Below are 22,943 nucleotides of genomic sequence, written 5' to 3' on the forward strand. Positions count from 1 at the left end.
GCTGTGGCTCCGAAGTGTACTAACCGGGACAAGCGGCCGGCCAGCATGAAGTACAAAGGATGCAGTCGTGCTCATAATAAAGCAATAAAAAACGTAGAGAGCAAGAATAGCGGTAGGTAAAAAGGCAGCTAAAAGGCCACAAATGCTACCTGGTTTGACTGTTGTGTTGTAGTTTCTTTTCTCTCTTTCTCTTTTTTTTTTGGTTACCCAGCTCTAATTTATCATCAAACAGCAGACACAAAGGACTTGGGCGCTCTGGTCGTGTGGTCAGGGTAACAGCTGGCTTCCTGACTGCATTTAGCTGCGGGCTGCGCCCAGCTAGTGGCAATAGTTTGTGAGTAAATTGAAACAGGTTGCCCTTGGCGCAGGAAGTTAGGCGTAGTTTAGCTCGCAGCTACGGCTTGTCAATCAACGGAAAACAGTTTTGTCAGTGCGTGTGCGTATCTGTTTACAGCAGTTGAGATCAATGTAGATCAAAGGCATGTCACTTGAAGCACTTATCCTTTTGTTATGTTTGCCCCGGGCTTATCTCACTTGCAAGTAATTGTAACATTATCCCTAATAAGCAAAAGATTGATAGCATTCCAGGGAAAAACAATCAACACAGCCAGCAAAGGGCCCATAAAAGGCCACACTCAAGCATAATATTGAAATAGCCGACAGGGCAAGGCTAGAGAAGAGAAGAAAAGAGAAGAGCTAGCGACTGCTAGACAGACTGCTGCGTCTTTGTTTGCTCTCAATGGGCTGCAATCTCAGCTTAGCAGCTCACTCGACACCAGCTACGACACGGACATGGACACGGACACGGACACGGACACACATTCCGTTTGGTTATTTGCCGGCCATGGTCCTAAAGTCTAGGCTCATCATCACTTGAGTCAACAATGTCATAAAATCATCAATCAATTGACTTTGCCTCTCCCTCTCCTTTACCGTCTTCGCATATTTTTGTCGAGGCGTTGTCTGTTGTGAGCATTGTCTTGGGTTATTTGTTTACCCGCCTGTTACTGTCCTCAAGCCCAAACCCAAAGCAAAGCAAGCAAAGCAAACCCAAACACACGCCGCTTTGTCCAGCGTCCTCTCCTGCACACACTTTGTCTCTGATTTCAGTAGCTGCCTGCCTGGGGATTGGGCTGTGCCTCTTTTCACGGTGCGTGTGCCGCTGTTAATACAATTAAGTGTTGTATTTGTTGTCTTTGGGTCTTTCTGCTGCGACTGGCAAATTGTTTTATGGCCGTGTGCGAGAAAGAGAGCTCGCATTTATCAATGGTACGTAAATTTCTGCAATAATACTTACTCGGCACCTTAGCGGTCTTCAGCCTGCTGCGCTTAGGCTTATTATCGCCTCGTGGGCGATAAGGACATTTGTAGATATACACATGTTTTTAAAGGGCAAAACAAGGTATGGTGTATTACTAAATAATAATTATTTTAGCTTGTTTGTTATTTAAAAAAAAAAGTTGTATATATATTTAAGTTGGTAACCATTTTTAAAAATATTAAGTATTAAATACTTAATATATATTTAAATAACTAAATAAATTATAAGATCTTAACAGCCAGGGTGGAGCTAGAGATATGATGTACATATGTTATTTATTTATATTTTCTGTTATTGCCAATTATGTATTTATAATTTATTATATTATAACAATTTTAATTCTAACAATTCTAATAAAGAGTCAGAAATTTATATTTCAAAGACTCTTAAAAATTTAATTTCTAATGTTAGGAGTTATCTGCAATAAAATTTCCCCCTTGCACCTTACAGCCGATAGACGAGGAAAAATAGTAGCTATAGCTTTCCAATCCATGCACCGATTACCATAGTATTTTTCATAAAAGGCTTTAATTGAGAAATATGAATTATTCCCAAAGTACGGGTATCTTTATTTAAGTCCGCAGAGACCTTATCGCTCATCCGAGTATTAGAACTAACAACTTTATACCAAAACCTTTGCTAGTATAACCCCACATTGTTTAGCTCTCACAGTGGAAATACAACAGTTTTTGAATAAGAACTGCAGTTGTAGTTCGTTTCCCCTCAACGAACACGAACAAGTTGCGAGCGTGGGAGTCGTTCGAACATGTTCTAGGTTCTATTACAACACTGTTAGTGCCTTTATAAGCGTATAAGACTGTGGTACACACAAACATCCGCAAGATGGCGCTCTAACTCGCAGGCAAATTAGCAATGGGCTTTGAATGTTAGTGTTGTTGCAAGAAGACAAAAGAGTGTTTGGTAAATGTTCTAGATGGCCTAATGAATGTTTGATGTAATGCAATTGAGCTTTACAACATATTTGTGTTAACCGATTATTCCGATTAAGCGGAAATCAATTTATTTATCATAATATTTGTATATATATATATACTTTATGCATACATTTTTTTATTTATATTAACTGATCAACACTCAATGAGTTTGACGACTAAGTAGTAATTTGAAAAATATTTTCAAAAACATTCATTCATAAATATTTAAGAACGTACATCAGTATGTACATTGTTTGAATGTATGGGCTCGCAGCATAAATGTGTTAGCAGGGTTCGGGCTGCGCTCGGCTCGCAACATGCACGAAGTGTGTGGCTGTTGTTCGGGTCGTTCGTGGACATGCTTATGCTTGCTACGACTTGTCTGATTCTGTCCGACTTAGTCTTTTACGACGCGCGCATAGTGACGGTACGTTAGTGACGGACGGTGCAGCAAAGGCCAAAGCAAATATCCCATAGAGCCATTGAGCGAGGCAACAGTATATTTATCAGTATCAGTCGCTGGCGCTGTTTGTAAGCCACCCAATTTACAGTTAGCAGTGGGCGCAGGGCGATTCGGCTCAGCTTCGTGTTCGTGTTCAATCGTGATGCAGTCTAACTGTTTTCTATGTGTGAGTGTAACTCTGCCAGTGAGTGTGTGTGACCGTTTGACGGTTTAATTTGAATTTGGAAAATATTAATCAAAGATGCTGCTGCTGCTGCTGGTGATCGGAAAAACGCAACAAAAGGAATAGCGTCGAAAAAGAGAAGTTTGTTGATAAATGAACTGAGATTAAAACGAGACAAAAATCGCTTACAATTTGTTAAACGTCTCCCTCTCGCTCTTACTCTTCCCCCCCTGCCACTCACACACACACACACACTATTGAGTGAGTGCAGGCGCGTGTTTGTGTGTTTGTGAATTTGTGAGTGTATGTGCCTAACAATTAATTAGCATTTAAATCGCTCATTTATCTGCTTGAGCCTAATCAAAAGCCAAACAGAAAAACCAAACAGCAAGAAAATCCACAAAAAATATACAAAAGGAAAATACGGAAAGTGTTTCAAGTAAGTGTGTCAAGCTGCAAATTAGCATAAAACAAACACTAAAAATGAGTTAAATTAAATTATATGCATGTAACACCCAACTCATGCATTAAATCTACAAATCTCTGCCAAAACCCCGAACTCAAAAAAAAGCAAATAAAAATAAATTAAATAATTACAACAGAGCCGTTGAACCTGTGCAAAGAATTCGCTAGAAATTTACATTTTTAGCAAAGGCACCCAAAAAACAACCATAAAAGAAAGAGAAATTGAAAAGCCGCGTTGCCATTTAAAAATAAACAAATATTTGCATTAAAATAAACACGGGTTCCATTCACAATGCTCAGCTCAGCTCAGCTCTAGCTCTATGCCTGTCCCAAAAGAGTCGCCGATGCTGTCCCTTTTGTTTTTCATTTTCGGTCATTTGTCTTTTTGGGTCAGCAAATGCGTCCAATTTTTCCGCGCGAGATTTTCAACAGTAGTATATTTGTTGTTTGCCTTGTTTTTCCAACATTTTTTTTCTTTTGGAGCCCCATGTACTTATCTGTCTGTCTGTCTGTCTGAGTTTTGTTTTCTGTTGTGTGGGCCGCGCCACAAGTTTTACTCGATTACTTACACATTTTTTTTACAAAAGTATTTCGCAAAAGAAATTTCTAAATAAGAATTTGGAATCCTTTGTTTTGCTTGACTTTTTACGCTAGATCAAACGAATTAACGAGACATGGAAAAGAATGGGCCAGGCATTAAAAGTTTTATCAGATAAGATTTTATGAACATTTGCATTTTAATTGTTAGCTTAGAAATGTCTAAATTAGGCACAGCTGCCAATTAGACTGGAGTAGAATAGGTGTTATATATAAAATAAATATCAGATGTGCAAGACTGAACGAAAATAAAACTTTTTAATTTCAAATTAAATCGCATAAATCTCTGTTGATATTTGAATGTAATCCAAGAGCCTCAGCTGAGCTTGACCTTCTCTCCGCTTGGAGCTTGGAGCACATGCCATGCTAATGCCTCAGCACATGAGCATTAGCTAAAGCCCTCGACACACTCGACACTCAGCTGAACAGAAAACAAAATATCGAAAAGCTCGAACAACAATAAGTGGGCGAGGCTCTTAGTCAGGCAAATTGATCCCCAATTGTCAACGATTTAACGCATCTGTGAAGATCGCCCAGCTATTAGCCGCCAGCAAATTAACCTCACACGAACAGCAATCAGGCCAGAAAGCCAGTCTGAACCATTGCCCCGCCCCCCCCACCTCTGTCGCTGGCTGTCAATAGCTGCTGTTGGTGCCATAAATCTTGATACAGGCCACAACGCCAAATGAAAATAGCACATTCCAAAATATTTTCATTATATTGAAAAACGAAAACGCTGCTAAAACACGAAAATTTAAAAAAGAAAACCAAAAAGAAGAAATTTCAAAATGTAAGGGTCGCAGTTCTGCTTGAGGCTGAAATAACAGGGCAGCAAAAACATTCATCAATCTGTCAGTGCGGGGCCTGTCAGCTGTTTTAAGCACCCACAAAGTGCTGTTGGGGCAACAACAACAACAACAGCAGCATCAGCAGCAACAGCAACACACATGCCACACTCAACGCTAAAGCATTTCAATAAAAATTGAAGCAGCCAACAAAAAGATAAAAATTGTAAAAATACAAAAATATATTTTTTCAGCAATGTTGAATGCATTTATTTTTGGCTAAAACGTGCGCCAATCAATTGGGCTAAAGGTTACAACAATATAAAAAGACAAAGTAACACATAATGTGAGGGCCGTGTGAAACTTTTGCTCATCGCTCGTCGGTTTGACACACTCCCACGGCAAAAGACAAATTAAACTGGAAACAAAGTCGGCGAGCGGCGAGCGATAGAGGCGTCTTCAAAATTAGAGACACAGGCAATTTGTCTTTGGCAATCGCTCAATGCTTGTACTAGCCTCTAAATGTATCTGTATCTGCTGGATACATTTGATGAGACCGAACGCTCGCTTTGGCTATTAGGCGCGCGTGTTGATTGATTTTTATTTTCGTTGCCCTTACCACGGCGCACGAAATTTCCATTTGCGGTTTTAACAGTTCTGCGCTCGGTGTGTTAATGAAATAAATATTACATAGACAGTGGCCTAGAAACGGCTCAGAAACAGGCAAGAGAGTTGTCTACTAAATCGCTCCACACTCGAGTCAGTTTATTAATTACTACAAACGAAGTGTGTGTCCCCCCAGAAAAGAAAAAAGAAAATTACTTAACCAACTCAATTTGCTTTTCAGTTTTCGGGGGTGCGTGTGAATCTTCAACTCTCTCTTTCTCTCTCTCTCACGCAGTCCATCCTTTTGAACTTTTCTCAACACTCGCATAAATAGATTTCAGTGCCACTGTGCACTTAGACTGCTGCTCATATAGAAATTGATTGATTTTATTTGCACCACTACCGCATACAAACTGCAGGGCTTTCCCCCCATTTCTCTCTCTATCTATTGAGGTGAGCAGTGACATTTTGCGGTTAACTCATTTACACTGCTCAAGCGTCGCTCACGTCGTCTTTACCCTTTTGCACTCTGACAAGTTGATGGACAGAGCGTTTTCTGTCTGGTAATGACACGAGCTTCAATCGACAGCTTGGCAAACAGTTTGGCCAACACTCAGACTCTGGTCACGCTTGCCACAAAAAATAGTATGCAACATATATTTTTGTATTTAACTTTATGCTGGCAATTTGTATTGTTGCATTATTGATAGCTCTGCATTGATATTTCAGCTATGAGTTTTTATGTATTTAAGCGTACCCTGGAGCTATCCATATATATATATTTATTTTCATATGCAGTCCACAAGTCATTTCCGTGCCACAAGTTGTCATGCATAAACGATGCACGCTTTTAAAAAGACACAACGCAATTTATGGCATATGCTACAATTGTCTGGGGTCTTCTTTCAACTTTCGACAACAGAACAGAGCGAGAGAGCGAGAGCGAGAGAAAAGCCCTTGACTGGACATTCATTAAAAATATTCACAAGCTCGCAAAAATCATAAAATGAAAGACAAACATCGTGCAGGCAATTAAGTTGAACTCACATACACACACAGAAACACACACACACACACATGCATTACAGATACATTAGTTTAAGTATTTGTCTTCCTGTGTGTGTGTGTGTGCAAAAGTTGTCATGTAAAAGTTTTACAAATATTTTGATAAGCTGCACAATTTATGCCCAGCAACTTGCATTTATTTTAGAGCCGAGTCTTTTGAACTAAGTTGATGCATTTTGTAAAGTGCTGTAAATTGGAAATTTAATGTTAGACAACATACAATTCTGGGAAATACCATAGATGGTCTTTGAGCTATACTCTAATTATTAGAACACTGTAATTGAAATGAACATAGAATGCCATAATTCAACTCGCCGCTGCATAAGATTTATATTTATTTGGCGAATGATTTGTTATTAGCTTATTTGGTGGCCCCGCTGGCAAATCAGGGCAAACATAATACCAATCAGCGCACACTTGTTTACTCTTCAAACTAAAATACACATTTTAGAATTCAGGCGAATACGAAATGTGTATAAAATCAAATATATGAGAGCCCAAACAGCTATTTATGGGGTTTCATGTGAAATAAATAGGCAGCTTGAGGCAACCAAATGCAAATTATCATGCACACATAACACGCCAATAAACAAATGTCTCATAAACTGGCACATTATGAAAAGAAATGGCAAATGGGAAATACAATAAAATAAAAGTGAAAAAACAGTAGTGGAAGAGAATAACGTTTGCCATTGATTGACAGTCAAATTAGCGGCAATCAAACGTAAGCTCGATGCCGATATGGCAAAATATAATTTATAAAATTACGGCTATACATTACCCAAAGCCATATCAATCAAATAAAATATGATATTGCAGTGGCTAGAATGCGCCACTGGATGCAAATATGCAAATGCAAATCAATATGAAGGCAAACAATCAGGCAGACAGACAGACAGACAGACAGTCGGACAGATAGTGGGGCAACTGCAGTGGCAGCAGCCTCAAGTGGCACTAATATGCATAAACAAGCCTAGGCAGCGGCAGAGGCACAGGCAGAGGCTACAGCAACTCGAAACCGGTTGCTGCGAGTGCTGCAAATGTTGTGCTTGATTTGTTGACGGTTTGGTTGCATTTGCATTGGCGCCACCCTCAAAGGCAACCCAGTTTCATTTTCAGTTGCAGTTGCAGCAGCAGCAAGTGGCGCTGCTTAAAGCAGGCCAATCATATCAAGCTGCGTTAGCTTTAACTGCTTCTCTCTCTCTTTCTTTCAATGTGTGTGTGTGTGTTTACTTAGTGCATCATCACTCATACGTCACGTTGGCCGACTACATATCAATTGCCTCATTGGCTGCGTGTTGGATGATTTGTAATAAAATACAAACGGCATGCCGAAACTTCGAAACTCAATTGCATTGCATTGACGTTTGCATAAATATTCCAACACACTCTGTGAGTTCCGTAGTTTTTTTTTGTTTTTTGCGCCAAACACATAAATTTTTTAATTTTCCCCAGCTGCTTTGCCGTTGATTTTTTATGGCACTCAATTTGGTAGCACAGTGCCTCTGACTTTTGCTCTCTGGCTCAATTTGTTATTGCTACGTGTTTGCATTTAGCACTAAATAAACAAATTAGGGTGACTACACACGCACACACACACGCACACACACACACACACGCTCGCTGCTGAATTTGAGAGTTTTGTTTATAAGAATTAGTTGCGCCTCTTGTTAGTTTATTAGCTGAGATTTTTATTTTATGCTTATGTCTTTTTCGCTGCCGCTTGTTTATGTAGTTATGAAATCGATTTGGCAAGTGGGCAGCTCAAATGCCAGCAAACTTATAAAATACTTCACTTCAAGTTCTGTTCGCTGCGCCTTTTTCTTCAAAATACGAAGCTAATTAAAAGTAAATGCGCAGCACTTTGTTTATCTGCTACGCTTGATTTATTAATTGCTTTTAATTGGCAGTCAGTTCCATCGAAGTTCATCAATCAAAATATAAGCAGATTAACTAAGAATTGGCCTACGACGAAATTCGCTTAAGTTTATTGCATTTATGCATAAATTTTGTTTATGCACATGTTGGGAAATTTAGCTTTTCTAAGAATTTAGAGCAAGTGATTAGCTCATAATTGAATATGCGTTGCTTAATAAACAAAATGAAAACTAAATTTTCCACAGCTTTAAATTGATTGCTTAAGGCAACTTGCCATACATTGCTTAACAACAATTGGCAATAAATAAATATTAGAAATGAAATATGAAATAATACCAAATTCAATTACACAATAGTAACCTGAGAGAGCTCGCAAGTAACTTTCGCTAGACTTGCCCAAGTGCTTTCTCTCCATTGTGTCTGCCCCCTGCAAAGGAGGAGGAAACGAAACTTTGTTGCGCGCTTGTAACAATGAACCAATGGGCGTGGCACGTAATTGATAACTTTACAATTTTCGGTTCGACTTTGAATTCAAGTGCATAGCAGTGGGTGCCATAGCAACTTGCCACACACACACACACACACAGCGAAGTTGCCACATGCAGTAGGTATGCCCTTGTTTTGGTTGGGCTTTTGTAAAAGTAGCTTGACATTCTTGGCTTAGCACACATTGTTATTAACATGCAGCCAGTCGAGAGGGGCCAGTGGACACTTGTGGGGCTGCCCAGAGCGAAGCAGATTGGGGGTATGGCCTGGCCTTGTGTCTAAATTACAGCACTGCTGGGAAAATTACCTAAAGAGCCAATGACTTTTGTTGCTTTATTGCCAAAATGTTGTGTTACATTATAATTACAGTTGAGAGAGCACACACACACACATATCACGATTGTTGGCGGGGGCTAATAAAAATAGCTGGCAGCCTAGGTGCCTGCCTATCTGTTCATTCGATTACATTTTTCCGCCACTTAACGACAAAATTATGCAAATTAGCCAAGGCACGCGAACGGCGAACAGCGTAAGGCGCTCGCCTCGCCTCGCCAAGCGTAACCAAACATAGGAACGAAGGAGCAGGAGCTGCCAGTGCAGCGCAGTTGCTTTGAAATTAGTTTGGAAAAGGAGACGTGTGTGACTCGCTGCCCTCGGTGTGCACCTGTCGGGCCAGCCAGCCAACACTCTCACTCACTCTCATAGCCAAATAAACACTCACAATACAACAGACTGCTCAGCTGAGCCCTGACTCAGCTCCGGCCCGAGCCACCCCCAAAGGCAAGCAAGTGTAACCATAGACCTTATCGAGCCAATGTGGGGTAGCTTGCCTTATCTGTGTGTTGTGTGTGTCTGTCAGCTATACAATCAAGCATAAAGAGAAGAAAAGAACAGATATCGACATAGACACACACACACATGTGCATTCGTGTATTGCAAGTCATTGGGGCATTTATGGCTAGTTAGCTGCTAACATTCAATTGCATGCTACAATATTTTTGACAATCATTTCGATATAACAATTTGTCAGTTCCTTTGCCAGCGACTTCCCAGAATTGTCAATATACAAATGGAAAAGAAAAGTAATCAGCAAGCAAGGCCAAGTCAAACAGGCAATACAATTGTCAAGAATCATAAATACATTTAATTTACAAATTAAAATAGCTTAGTTGATTAAAAATGTTGCGAAGCTTTTATGTAATATTTTATTCATTTAACAATAAATGAAAACGCAGTCCAATCGTTGCTAGGCACAATAAAAATTAAAGAACTTTAATCTCTTGGTATTCAATTTTTTTTTAGTTAAAATTTATGAGTTTAATGGATAGGCATATTTTGTTAATTATTTAATTATATATTTCCATATAATTCAGTTCTCTTCGCCTCTTGACCATGACTAGTGCACTTGAGTTAGGCCAAATCAATTAAACCATTCTCGATTCGAGCTATGTAATTAGGTAATCCGGAAGCCCAACACTAACATTATCATTGTAGTTATGAGATCAGTTTGCAATCTTTATAAAATATTCGTCTACTTTTCATTTTATTGCCTTTCATATCAATTAATTAAAAACTTTTACATATTCTGCTGATTGAGTTTGTCGTTTTCATTTATTTACTGTCCCACTTATCCAAGTTTGTAATAAATAAATGATTAAAAGTTACCTAAAGCTCAGTGAAGCCATCAGCTCAGCATTAAGTGTGCCCATTGAGTCGATATCTCGGCAATTTACAGAGAAAACAATCGAAGCGATCTAAGGAGGCGAACAAAATGGAAACGGAAATTATTCATGGCTTCCATGGAAACCAAAAAGCAAACTCAAATACAAATACCAAAGACAATAGTAAAAACAGAGGCAGGCAATAGGCCAAAGAAGATAAATGACCAACAATTAGTCACACCTACGATGACAATCAATGAACGATTTTCAAATGAAAGCCACGAGACAAGAGACATCAACAGTCAGACCCACTCCACACTCCCAACTCCCAACTCAATACTCAATGCGACTGTTACAACGATTGTGATACTGTAGCTGATTGTAAGCCAGCTCGGACAATGGACAAACTAATGAAATCTCTGCTGCTGCTCAGTCTCTCTCTTCATCTCCCCCTCCCCTTCTCTCTGTCTCATAGTTTTTTCATTCTACTCATTTCGGTCAGTGGTGTGGGCGTGTTTGGGCGGCATAATAAAGCAGCTGTCCCAGTCCCGTGCTCAGGCCACAAGCGTCGCTGCTATTTGCAGCGCTTAATTGCACTTTGAGACTGAAACCGTTTGTGCATATCTCTGTGTGTGTGTGTGTGTGTCAAGGTGTGTGCTGCATGGTGTTGCCGACATGTGCCACATGCCTCCATGTGTGTGTGTGTGTGTGAGAGTGTGTGTTTTCCGTTTTGATTAGCGGCCTGCCATGTCAAACAACAATTTGTAATAGCGAACGGCATTTGAATGATGACATCGACACAGGTTACGGGCTGAAAGGCAAAGAGAGCGAGGGGGGATACAGATACAGGTGGCGCTTCCGCTCAACACTTGTTTTCGGCAACGGGGCTATGACACACCCATCTCAGCCCCGCCCCTCTCCGCCCCCTTTATGAGTATATAATGTCTCTATTATGGCGTGCTAAACAAGCGACAAATTGCATGTGTCTGGCGTCTCGACGGGTCGCCGTCGCCGTCGCCTCAACGGGGCGTGCTCGACAAAGCGTTTAGAATAATGTTATGCGATTTTGTTATTGTCTAACTCACATTTGTTTTTCGATTCTTTGCAGCCACAGCCACAAATACACTTTGTCAATCAATTTTTGGAAACTACAAAATATCTACAAAAATGTTTGCCCGTTTGAATTTACTCGCCGCTCTGCTGCTCTTCGCCATATTCAAAGGTAAGTGACTGTATATATTTGTAGTTATGTATGTGGGAGTGGGAGTGGGGGTGGGGGTGTGGGTGTGCTGCCGGCTGGTGTTCAATTATGCATCACGCTTTGGTCAGCTTCATTTGTCAATGGAAATGGAAATGGAAACAGCGACGGCGCCCATTCAATATGAAATTTCACACTTTGGTTGATATTTCAAATGGCGAATGGCCAAAATGGCAAAAGAGCGCGCCACAGAGGGGCGGCTTGGGGGCGGGGGCATGGCCACTGCTGAGCCCGCAAGCCGCACACAGCGCAAAACGACGCTGACGCGGACGCCGCCGCGTGCCTCATAAATTAATTTACACTTTGGCGCTGTGCAACCAAACACTAAAACAACAATAAAACAACAGAAGCAACAACAACAGCAGTAGCAACAATCATGCACAAAAGCTTAAAATCAAATGCAACTGAAATGAACGCCCATGGCGCTTGGCAATGCCAAATGTCAGAGGTGGCAGCCACAGCCAAGTGCCACATTAAGCAATTCACTCGCATTTTCTTGCTTTTTATTTGTTCAGTTGCAGTTGAAGTTGCAGTTGCAATTGCAGCAACAATTGCTGTAGTTGATGGATATTATAATGTCCGTGTGTTGAGTTAAGAGCTGCGTTTAAGGCAATGTAAATAAACATGAAATATCTCTATTAACTTATTGAACTACCCTTTAGTACTGATGAAAGCAATTGGTGATTTTATTGGTGAACAATGCATGTGGATTCGCTAATACAAAACTATCGCATAGCTTAAGTAATGCTGCGTAATTTCGTGCAAGTATTCGAGCTCCAAATTTTTAATTTTAAATAAGAAACACAGCTGAGTGCTATTGCTGAATTTTGTGGTGATCAGCACTGCTAATTGACTATGACTAATCTCACCAATGTTTTGTATGTCTAAGCGGTGGGATAAGCAAAACTGATGAAGGAATAAGGTCGTACTGCAGGGTAAAGGAGCGAGCACTTTAGCTGGCTAAACTTTATTTCAAGCTTATAAGAATTACAACTTTTAATTATTAATGGTAAATGGTTTGAAGCACGAATAGTGTGAACTTAAATGTTTTAAATTGTTTGTCTGTCATTTTGATTTAGAAAATTATTAATAAAAAAAATAAGTACAGAAGATTTTAGATATATTTATTCCTTTATATAAAAACCTTCAAAATTATTAAATTAGTTATTCTATAGTAAAATTCAGTGATATATCAGTGATAATAAATCAGCTGACTGACGATCAGCAGGAAACAAAATTGAAGATATATTTTACATTTTCTGTTAAAAAAATACGATTAATCCTACTTAAACACCATACAAATCAGACATTTTAAGAAAGCTCTAATTGGATAATAAAGTGCAGAAATTGAACTATCAACCAAAAAGTTTGCATCGAGCTAGTCTCAAGCGAAACTGATTCTACCTGTGTGGATGAGGAGTATGTCGCTTTGCTTTATTAAGAAGCTTTCAGAGATTTCCAAGGCACTTCTGATATACTCCTATTTCCTGATCAGCTGGAGTCTGTTTTGTATTTGGTTAATCTCTGTGTGCAAATTTGTGAGTTTGCTGCTGTTTCAGCTTTCGCTACGTGCGATAACATAAATCAATTTAAATCATTTCTGTTGCACTAAGCACAATGACCACATGTGGCAACCTGGCAACCTGGCAACCTGAGGCGCTGGACAATAAGCGCTGCCACGCGCTTAAGCGTCAAACGCTCTTGACGCAGTGGTGACTGCGGCAAGACAACAAACAAATGATGCTGCAGCAACAATGGGAGTAACAACAATAAACAGCAACAACTACATTAGCAGCAATCAGACTGTGTCTGTTTAATTGAAATTGACGCTTACTGCGTTTGCTTGGATCACGCGCAGCGCTCGCTCGCTCGCTCGCTCGGGGCAAGAATTTGTTTATGAACAATTTTGTTGAGCGAAAATGGAAATGTTCACAAAAAACAATGCGAAGCACAACGAAACGAAACGCAATGCAACGCAACGAACTTAAACAAAGAAATACCAAAATACGCATACAACATTTTAAGCGAATTGCTGCGGTGCGCTGTGACGGCGACGGCACTTTGTCGCCGCTTGCCTCATGCCACACGCGGTATGCCCCATGGCTGACGCCTCATGCCGCCGCCTAACTGTCGACTGTCGTAATAATTTTGCAGCAATTGAAATAAATTAAATTGCATACGGAGCCATTTTCACTGACATCCTCATTGTTGTTGTTGCTGCTGCTGCTGCTGCTGCTGTTGGCGCCAGTTTCCGTTATTTGTGTGCCGCACTTTTGTCAAGCGAAATTGTGTGCCTTGGCCAAGCGACGAGCAACCAGCCCAAACCCAAACCGAAGCCCTAACACCCCAAAATTGCAGCCCTCCCTCTTGAAACTCACTGGCGGGCATGGCGGGGCGCGCATTTTGCCTTGCAGATGCATAACCGCAAACTGCGTTGCATGCAACAAAACGCCAAACGCCAGTCATCATCCTGATGTGCACATGTCACTGCGGCATTTGTTTAATTAACAAAAACTTTGGCCCAGAGGCAGAGCGACGTGCATTGTTGGGTGGTGTCTCTGCTGGTGTTGGTGTTGGTGTTGCTGAGTGGATTGTGGGCGCTAAGTGGTGTTGCAAGCATTCCGCTGACGGCGCAGCTTTAGCGCAGGCCATGTCACTCATCGTTTGTCTTTGTAATTTGTGCGTTGATGAGTTATACTTTTGTTTGCGCCCGATGCCGGACTGATTAATGGGCTGTGGATCATATGCTCTGTATGCGGGTGCATTATTTAGTGTAGCTAGACGTAGAGCTAGTCCAAAATTGCGAACGGCACGCACGGAAGGCCAACAATATACCATGTGGAAGCTATGTGGATGGTATGTGGAACTTGTGGATCGTAACAAAATAAAATTAAATAGCGTAATTAATGAATTTCTTAAGTGTATTGTAAACTTTAATGATATAATCCAAAAGTGGAACGCATTTGCCTCAACACTTGTTGCCATCTCATTCACAACGAAGCCTGTTCATACACAAAATATGTAAATTATGATTCGAAGAGCAGCCTGCCAAAGCCAAAGTCAAATCCGACAGAGCGTAAAGTGCCATAAAGTCGCCACAAAACTTTCTCAATAAAATGTTCAACAATTTGATTTCGACACAACAGCAACAAGAACAGAAACAGAAACAACAATTCCAGCCAGTCACATAGAAATAAATAAAAAGAAACAGCATTTGAACTGTGAAAAACTGTTGCTGACATTTTCTGTAGAATAAGCAAAACGGAAAATCAACTACAACAACTATTTACACAGAGTGTGAGGCGTAAGGCGTAGGGCGGGAGCTGGAGCTGGAGCTGAAGCTAAAGCAAACAGAATCCAGCAACATTAATCATTTAATTTGATAAGCAATAAACGAAGTTCTGATAATCTTTTTACGTGCACGCAGCTCGCATTTTTGAACTAAATGTGCTATGTGCTATATGTGTGTGTGTGTGAGTGTGTTTGTGTGTGAAGCCAACCACAAGCCAAAACTAATGGATGCTAGCAAAGTCTTGGGGTAGTGGGATTTGACTTTAACTTCGACATGGATTTTAGCTTTGGCTTTGACTTTGGCGTGCTGCTGCTGCTGCTGCTGCTGCTGGTGACGCATTGCATGCAATTTCAATTGATTATGCTTCGCTCGAAAGGGCAACACAGCAGGGGATATCAGCTGGAGCTGGGGCGAAAAGATGAAGGACAGCTCTAAGGAAGGAAGAACAGCTCTGAAGGAAAAACTACTTTCGGCTTTCACTTGCAGCCAAAAGGGACGCCGCGCGACGCTGCCACAGTTTGGTTTGGCCAAACTTGTCGCATGAAAGTGCAATTCAATTGATTTATGTGCTCAATGCAATTACCCGAAAAGCAAAAGGCGAGGGAGTGAAGAGTGAAGACTGCAGGGAGTGCAACTGGAACTGAAACTGGGGGGGCAAGGCAATCGCAAGTTGATTGCCAGCGTTAGGGGTATGCGTGCTAGCTGCCAATAAAAATCTAGTTGGGTTGCATTTGACAGCCGCATAAATTGGTACGCGTGGCCATCCCCATCCCCCATCCTCGATCCCGATCCCGACCCTTTCCACCTTGTCGATAGGTGTGAAAATTGCTGCCAAAGCCAAAAAATAACCCGTAAGACTGAATCGGCTAACGGAACGGCAGGCAGCAAGGAAGACAAAAGTGCTGCAAACAAAAGTCAAAGGGGCGTCACTGCGGGCAATTAAATTTATTGCCGCTCTCCTTTACGCTCTCTCACTTAGCCCAGTGGGTGCCGGCAAAATTGTTTTTAATTGTCCCGGCAATTAAAAACACGCCCCAAACAGCTTCTGTCTTTTCGAGGCGGCCGTGTGCTGAGATAAAATAAATGTTAAGGCAAAGTTTTCATTTAAAGTATTGAGCTGGGGCTGCAGGCGAAATAAAGCTGTAGGCACAAGAGAATTTATTTGAGTCATAAAGCTGATTAGGATTATAAATTGAGTGTTATTTTTGTATACAATTTAATTGGAAATTGTATGAAATCTTAAAAATAAACAGACAATGGGCTTGAGTAAATTAAAGTCGCTATAAATGCATTGTGGACTGTATGTGGATGCTATGTTACATATTGATACGAGACGCAATCAATAGTAATTTATTGTACACAATTTTAAATAGAAAAATTGTTTGTGGAACGAGTGTGGATTGTATGTTGAGCCATATCTACACATATGCATATAAACAACTTGAACTACTTCCTGCACAGCTGCATACAACTGTGGAACTTGTGTGGATATTGTTCCTTTTTGCTCATTCTCTCATCGTTGGAATTATTGAATACAAATTACTACTTAAATGTATTTATAATAAGCTTAACCATCGCAATAGTCTCTTGAATTATGTTATAATTTCCTTCCGCTCATAAATTCAGTCTTTTCATTGAAATCCACACAATGGCTGCCCTCATTTATTTATTCAACATTTTCTTTTTCAATTCATAAATTCATTTCCGATTAGCTGCTGAAGCACCTGGCCGAGTTGAGTTGCATTAGCCACTGCCGTTGCCGTTGCCGTTGCTGGTAATTTATTTAACTGCCTTGTTGTTACTTTTAATAATTTATTTCTCTCTTTCTCTCTCTCTCTCTGTTTCTCTTTTCTTCTTTTTCGTTAGCTACTGTCCTGCTCCTGGGCAGCTTGGCTTAGCGGCAATAACAACAAACATATGCTTAAACTTAAACTTAAGCATGCAAAGTAACTTTTTATGCACTGGCAAGCGATGTTGGCATTTCTTATATCCCAAGGGCGCCTTTTTAAGCCACTTGCAGTCCAAGCAGCTGCTATTTATATTCCTTTTGCTGCACTCTTCCCTTGCCTCGACTTCCTGCCGTTGCTCCTTTTTCTTTCGCATCTCTTTGCGTTGTGCGTTGTCTTTTTACATTGACGCAAGGCAAATCCACAAAATCGACATAATGCAATTTTAGCATTGGAATTTTTTCATCTACTACCAACTACTACTCTACTGCGATCTACTGGATGCGAAGCATGGCGGCGGGTGACGCCATTTTGTTTGCATATTTGCAAATATTTGTGCAACGCTGCGCTTTGCAAATTAAGTTACAAACGCAGCTAAGCAAATCCAAAAAGGCATAAATCAAACTAAACCGGAGATTTGTTTTCTTTGTTATTGCCAGCCCTCCTCTCTCTCTCTCTCACTCTCCCTCTCTCGTGCTCTCTTTCTCCGTTTGTGTTTATGCGAATTATTTGTGCCTGCCTGCTAGTCTGGCATTTTATTAAAATTCTACGTGTTGCCACTGCGTCGCGTCTTCATAACTTTTCGCATTTGGCGTTCCAGCCCAAAAATACGCAAGCAAAATAGAAAATTTGATGTTCATTTAAAGTCGAATTTCTATTTGTAGCTTTGTTTGCCTTTAGTTTGCTTATTTATTTGTTGGCAGCGTGATTATTGTTTTATGCGCTAGCGGCTTGATAAATGTTTGCAAATTTTTCGGAACACATGTGTGCATACAAAATTTCACTTTTGGGCATTTGCCCAGCAATTGATTAACATTTAAATTGCTTGCAATGTGGCGTAAAAATGAAGCCATAAAATTCGCTACAATTCAGTTACACATGTGGCCAACTGACTAAACACACACCCCAACCCTCCCCACCCACTTCCAATTGCAGTCATAGGCGCAGTACCTATTGCCCAATTGCAGCAACGACAGCAGCAGCAGCAGCAACGGCGGCAGCAATGAATTGCAAATAACACATTGACCGCAGTGCACCTTTGGTGCCACCTTTGTGGCCAAGTAAGGTAAAGCCTAAACACACATACACACACACTGACAAATGCGTACGCGATATCTGTCGGTCTATATGCATGTTGCTGCTGCTGCTGCAGGCGAGCAACATAAATGCCAGCAGCAATTGCAGCGACGTTGGCGGCGGCAACATGCAATGCAATGCGCTTACCGCCAAAAACAGAAAATTCAGCAACAATAAAAAAATGAAAAATAAAGCACAAAAACTGCAAAACACGAGCGTAAAATTTTTCATGAATTTGTAATTTATGTGCTAAAATGTTATCGTTGTTATCGTTCCTTTTGTGTTTGCTGTCCAACGACAACAACAACAACAGCAGCAGCAGCAATTGTTGTTGTTGTGTCTGCTTCTGTCGAGAACTTTAAAAGCTTTTGTAGGATGAGGTAAATTGCATATTGTTGCAATTGCAGCGGTATAAATTGAGCTCAATATGCTTGAGAGCTCAATAAGCTGGAAGAAAGAATTGAAGAATTGGAAAGCGAATTAAAAGCTAAGGGTTTTATGTCTGAAAGTTACTTAGCCTAATCGGCTGCTATAACTAAGATTTGGTCTGCCCAATGCGACGCCAGCTGCTCAGCCAGACTAAACAGTTGACTGCACCGCATAGCGAAAAAAGAAAAGAAACAGACGCAAAGGCGCTTAGAAGCTGCGGGCAGCACTTAAATGCGCAGCTAGTGGGTCACTCAATCATGCGGTCAACGTCAACGTCTTCTCACAGTCCAAGTGACCTCAGACTTTTTTACATACAGACATATGTTATATACATATGTATGTATACTTGTGTGCATAAGTGTGTGAGTGGCTGCTAAGTAAACCGATGCGCAGCACATAAAGCTTGATAATGAAATTGAAAAGGAACAAAAAAAAATGACATGCAAAAAGACTCTAAGTAAATTAAAAAGGTGTAGGGCATAGCCGAAGTGTAAATACACTGCAAGTAGAATTTTTATATGCATTCAAATTATAAAGATAATAATGATGCAGATTGACAACCTTAAGCGAGTGTAGAGTAAAAAGTGAAACAAAAAACGCTTTGCATATGTTCATAGCATATGAGCGAGTGTTTGGTATAAAAAGTCGCTCCATTTGTAGTTTGTAGTTTGTAGCTTGTTGTTGTTATTGGTGCTGCTGCTGCTGCTGTTGTTGAATATCCATATCCATTAGGCTGCCGGCAGCTATTCATGTGTATTTCACGCTCATGTCCAGCCTTCGTCGTTGCTCCCCATTGTCGTCGTTTCAGTGGCCGTTTCACTTAATGCAGCGACACCGTTGACTCTGGGCTGGAGTTGACATGCAAAGCGGCCCCCAGTTGCCCTCTCTCCTCACACACACACATACATAGTAAGTCTTATCTGTTTGCGAGGTAGAACGACATAATAAAACTCGCTTTATGCTTGCGTTGAGTCTTTGTTTTTGCTTTTGTTTTTGTTCTCTGGCTCATCGCCTTGCGCCTCTCGCTGCTCTTTGGCTGCTCTTTTGTGCCGCGGCAATCGTAAAACATTTTTATAATGCTTCGTTGTCGATACCCCCACTCAGTCACTCTCTCTCGCTCGCGCTCTCTCGCTCTGCCTGTCATTTGGTCGCATTTACATGCACTTACACTTCCACATTGTATTTGTAACCGTTTTGGTTGTGTGGTTGTGTCTGTGTCTGTGTCGTTTCGAATGCCGTTCGTTTCGTTTTGTATTTGTTTCATTTCAATTCGTATTGGTTACGCTTGTAGGTGACTGTGGCTCAATTTGCCTGCTGGCGCTATCAAATATTGAGCGAGTTTAAAGTGACACTTTACACGTGGAGGAGGAAACAGCGGGGAAAATTCGGATACAGCTGCATACATATTTTCCCACTCAGTTCAGTCAGTCAGTGTTTATGACTCACAAGCTTTTAGCTTAGTAGCGCCACTATACTATACACTATAAACTTTTACTTAGTAGTAAAAAATGTATTTTTTTTATGCTCTGGCATTTGATGATCGGGGCATGTCTTCAAAATTGATTTGTTGATGAGCAACATTTGTTAGCTCAGCGCTGACTTTGCGCATTTGTTTGGCTCTTGAACTTAATGTTTATGCTATAGCCAAATCTTTGATGTCTCTCGCTCACTCACTCGCTCACTCACTCACTCACTCTTTCTGCCTAATGAGCTCGGCAAAAGCTTATTGAACAATTCGTTCCGGTTTCATCAGCTTCCCAAAAAGTTCTATTGTTATAATTGTTTCTCTTCGGCCGTCCAAAGTCGTTTTCATCAGCTTCCCAGAGCGGAAGCCAGAAATAAAAGCATTAGTTGTTGTATTTTTGTTGTAGTTGTTTTGTTGTGCGAGAAAAAAGCTTATGGCAGGTGTCAGTGAGCTGCTGGCGCCTGTCAGCTTCTCTTTTCCTTTTGAAATGCGATAAAAATCGCAAGCTGCTGCACTTCCCACCTTCGTATCAGCTGTGAAGCTTCAGTAGCAGCAGCAGCAGCGGCAGCTCTTCAGAAGTTGACAATGCGGGTGGGTGGTGGGTGTGTGTTTGGTGCATTGAGGCACGTTGCACACTTGAATGAGAAAAGAGAGTAAATATGTATTTAGATAAGTGGCGCTTATACTCGTGTTGCAACAAGAGTGTGGCATGGCATCCTAAATGCTAAATGCTGGCAATTTTTAAAGCAAACGGCTTGGCTGGCTGTCGAGCTGGTGGCCACTTGAACTGCCTGCCGCACACGCAATTAATTCCTTTAATTGAAATTGCTGTCGCTATTCACCAAATTGGTAGTTACTGAATCCCGTTCCTTTTATTGTGCCAGCACGCAGTGCATTGTTGCCCCAACGGGTGGGTGGGTGCCCATAGGGAGGCAATATCAGTTGCATGCGCAAGTGGCAAAGCGAATGAATGCAACTCCAGCAGACTCCAAGGGAAAGCAAGCAACGGACAAAAAAGAAAACGAATAAGAAATATATGAATGAGTTCGCAAGGCATACAAATTCACAGTGGAAACAAAACAATTTAAACTAAATTATTAATGATGCTTTAATTCATAAGCAATCAAAATGTACTCAAATTAATTATGATTTATTCATCTAAGTGATTAAAACATTAACGTAACATGCAGCCGTAGCTCCTCAACTTATTGACTTTATCTGCCTTTTATATTTATTTACATTTTTTAAGTGTAACTTAGAACTAATTCTATAGTTTCAAAACTGACTACTCTAATCAAATTCCAATTTCCTCGAGCACTTGTTCATTGCTCAAATTGCATCATTAATTCATATTCAAATTTTTCAAAAAATATTCCATCAATTATCATTGATATTGGGCCCACTGTGCAGCCTGTTGGCGACTGAATGAATGAATGTATGAATTTCATAGCAATTGTGAATTGGCAGCAAAGGAGATGAAGAGAAGAGAGAGGCGTGCTGCGTTTGTTGAGAGCGAGAAATGCAGTAACTGGAAAATTGCGCGACAATTAAAGATTTTGCGCATCGGAGTCGTTGCCGTCGTGGCGATGTCAGCCCCAAATGTAAGTCAAGTGAGGCGTGAAGCAACACAAAGGGACACAGAGAGGGGTAGAGAGAGGGGGTGTGCGAGGTTAAAGGCAGCAGCTGCACGTGTAGACTTAAAGACTGCCCACTGTTGCCGTTGACAACTTGTTGAGTAAACTCATGTGACAACTTGGCTGACAAAATGCTAACAAGATGATGTGTATATGACAGACTAACGCGGACTCTGACGCTGCTGCAGCACACTGCTGACGTTGTTGCAACAAGCGGTGGCAACAAATGACCAAATGTCTGGCAAGTGTCACAAGGGACCACCCAGCGCCATTAGCAGCGGCTGAGCTCTGACGCCAGAGAGAAGAATAAAACAAAAAGAAAAATAAAATATGTACGCTAAAGTCATCTTGTAGTTATTTGCATCAAGCGTTTAAATTTATGAGCGCAATACTTTTTCTATATATGTGAGTTTTTTTTTTAGACTTTTTGCCTTTTTTGTCGGTATTTCGTGTATGTCTAACATTGCGTATGCGCAATTTTTTCATTTAGGCCCGTAAATCATGCGGCCAATGGCTTGACTTTTGTTTGTGGCCTGCCTGCCACATGTGTGTGTGTCTGTGGGTGTGTGGGTGTCGCCCACTTTTGCACGCTGGTGGGCGTGTCATGCTGCGCACACATGTGTGTGCCTGTGTGTGTGTGTTAATCTTCGCTGCAGTCGCCTGTCTCCAGTCGCTGCCACTGACAGGCGACGGCATTTAGTTTTAATTTATGGCGCATTTTGCCTGCCTTGATGTGCTTCTTTCGTTTTGTTGGCGGCTTTTCATTTTCATATGTGTTAGCCGCCAGCGAAAAAAGGGCCCGTGTCAGTGTCTCAAGTGGCAGCAACTGCACAACACGCGCTACGCCCCACGCCCGTTAGCCGCCGCCTTAGCTGCCCCTAAGTCAGGGCCAAATGCCAACCCCATCAGCTTCGGCTTCGCTCTCTCGCATTGACATCTTCGTCTGCTGGTCAGCGCACATTTTGCACGTCGCCTACATTGTGATAATTGCGCCTAATAACTTTTGATGGCTGTAATTAATTCCCATAAGCGCTGCTACACTCACGCTTTGATGCATGTATTCCAGCTCGTCCAGCCCAGCCAGCACTCACGCTAGTGCTAACCACAGCGAAGCAGCGTGGAGACGTGCGCCATTCACATGGCTGTCTGTCAGCCATGAAATTGACACGTCTTTGGTATTAAGTGGCACATTGAATAGTGCAAATTAATACTGATGCTTCATGCTCTCGTCGTCGTCGTTGTCATTGTCTTGTTGTTGCTGCTGCGGCGGCGGCGGCTGCTGCTGTGGCTGCTAAGCAATTGCCGCCTCAAGTGTAGCTCTAACGACTTGTGGGCGTGACAATTGCTTTAATGAGCATTAGGCGCTGAAGTTAAAGTCCAACCCCAACAGCAAATAGTTTGAATTTTTGAGTAGACA

General features: G+C 41.2%; 1 protein-coding gene across 2 annotated transcripts in view; it reads left to right on the plus strand.

Moving 5' to 3' along the window:
- The first annotated feature begins 11,558 nt into the window (after positions 1-11,558).
- Positions 11,559-22,943, plus strand: part of LOC108594562 (beat-IIIc) — a 64,342-nt gene continuing 52,957 nt past the window's right edge. Inside the window, exon 1 of one of the 2 annotated variants that reach the window (XM_033293860.1) lies at positions 11,559-11,647. In XM_033293860.1, the coding sequence (XP_033149751.1) occupies positions 11,593-11,647 (55 nt within the window). In that variant the 5' untranslated portion in view covers positions 11,559-11,592. The remainder of the gene's footprint in view (positions 11,648-22,943) is intronic. The other variant, XM_033293861.1, reaches the window with a different exon arrangement.

The sequence above is a fragment of the Drosophila busckii genome, chromosome 2L (genome assembly GCF_011750605.1).
Source record: "Drosophila busckii strain San Diego stock center, stock number 13000-0081.31 chromosome 2L, ASM1175060v1, whole genome shotgun sequence".
Lineage (NCBI taxonomy): Eukaryota > Metazoa > Arthropoda > Insecta > Diptera > Drosophilidae > Drosophila > Drosophila busckii.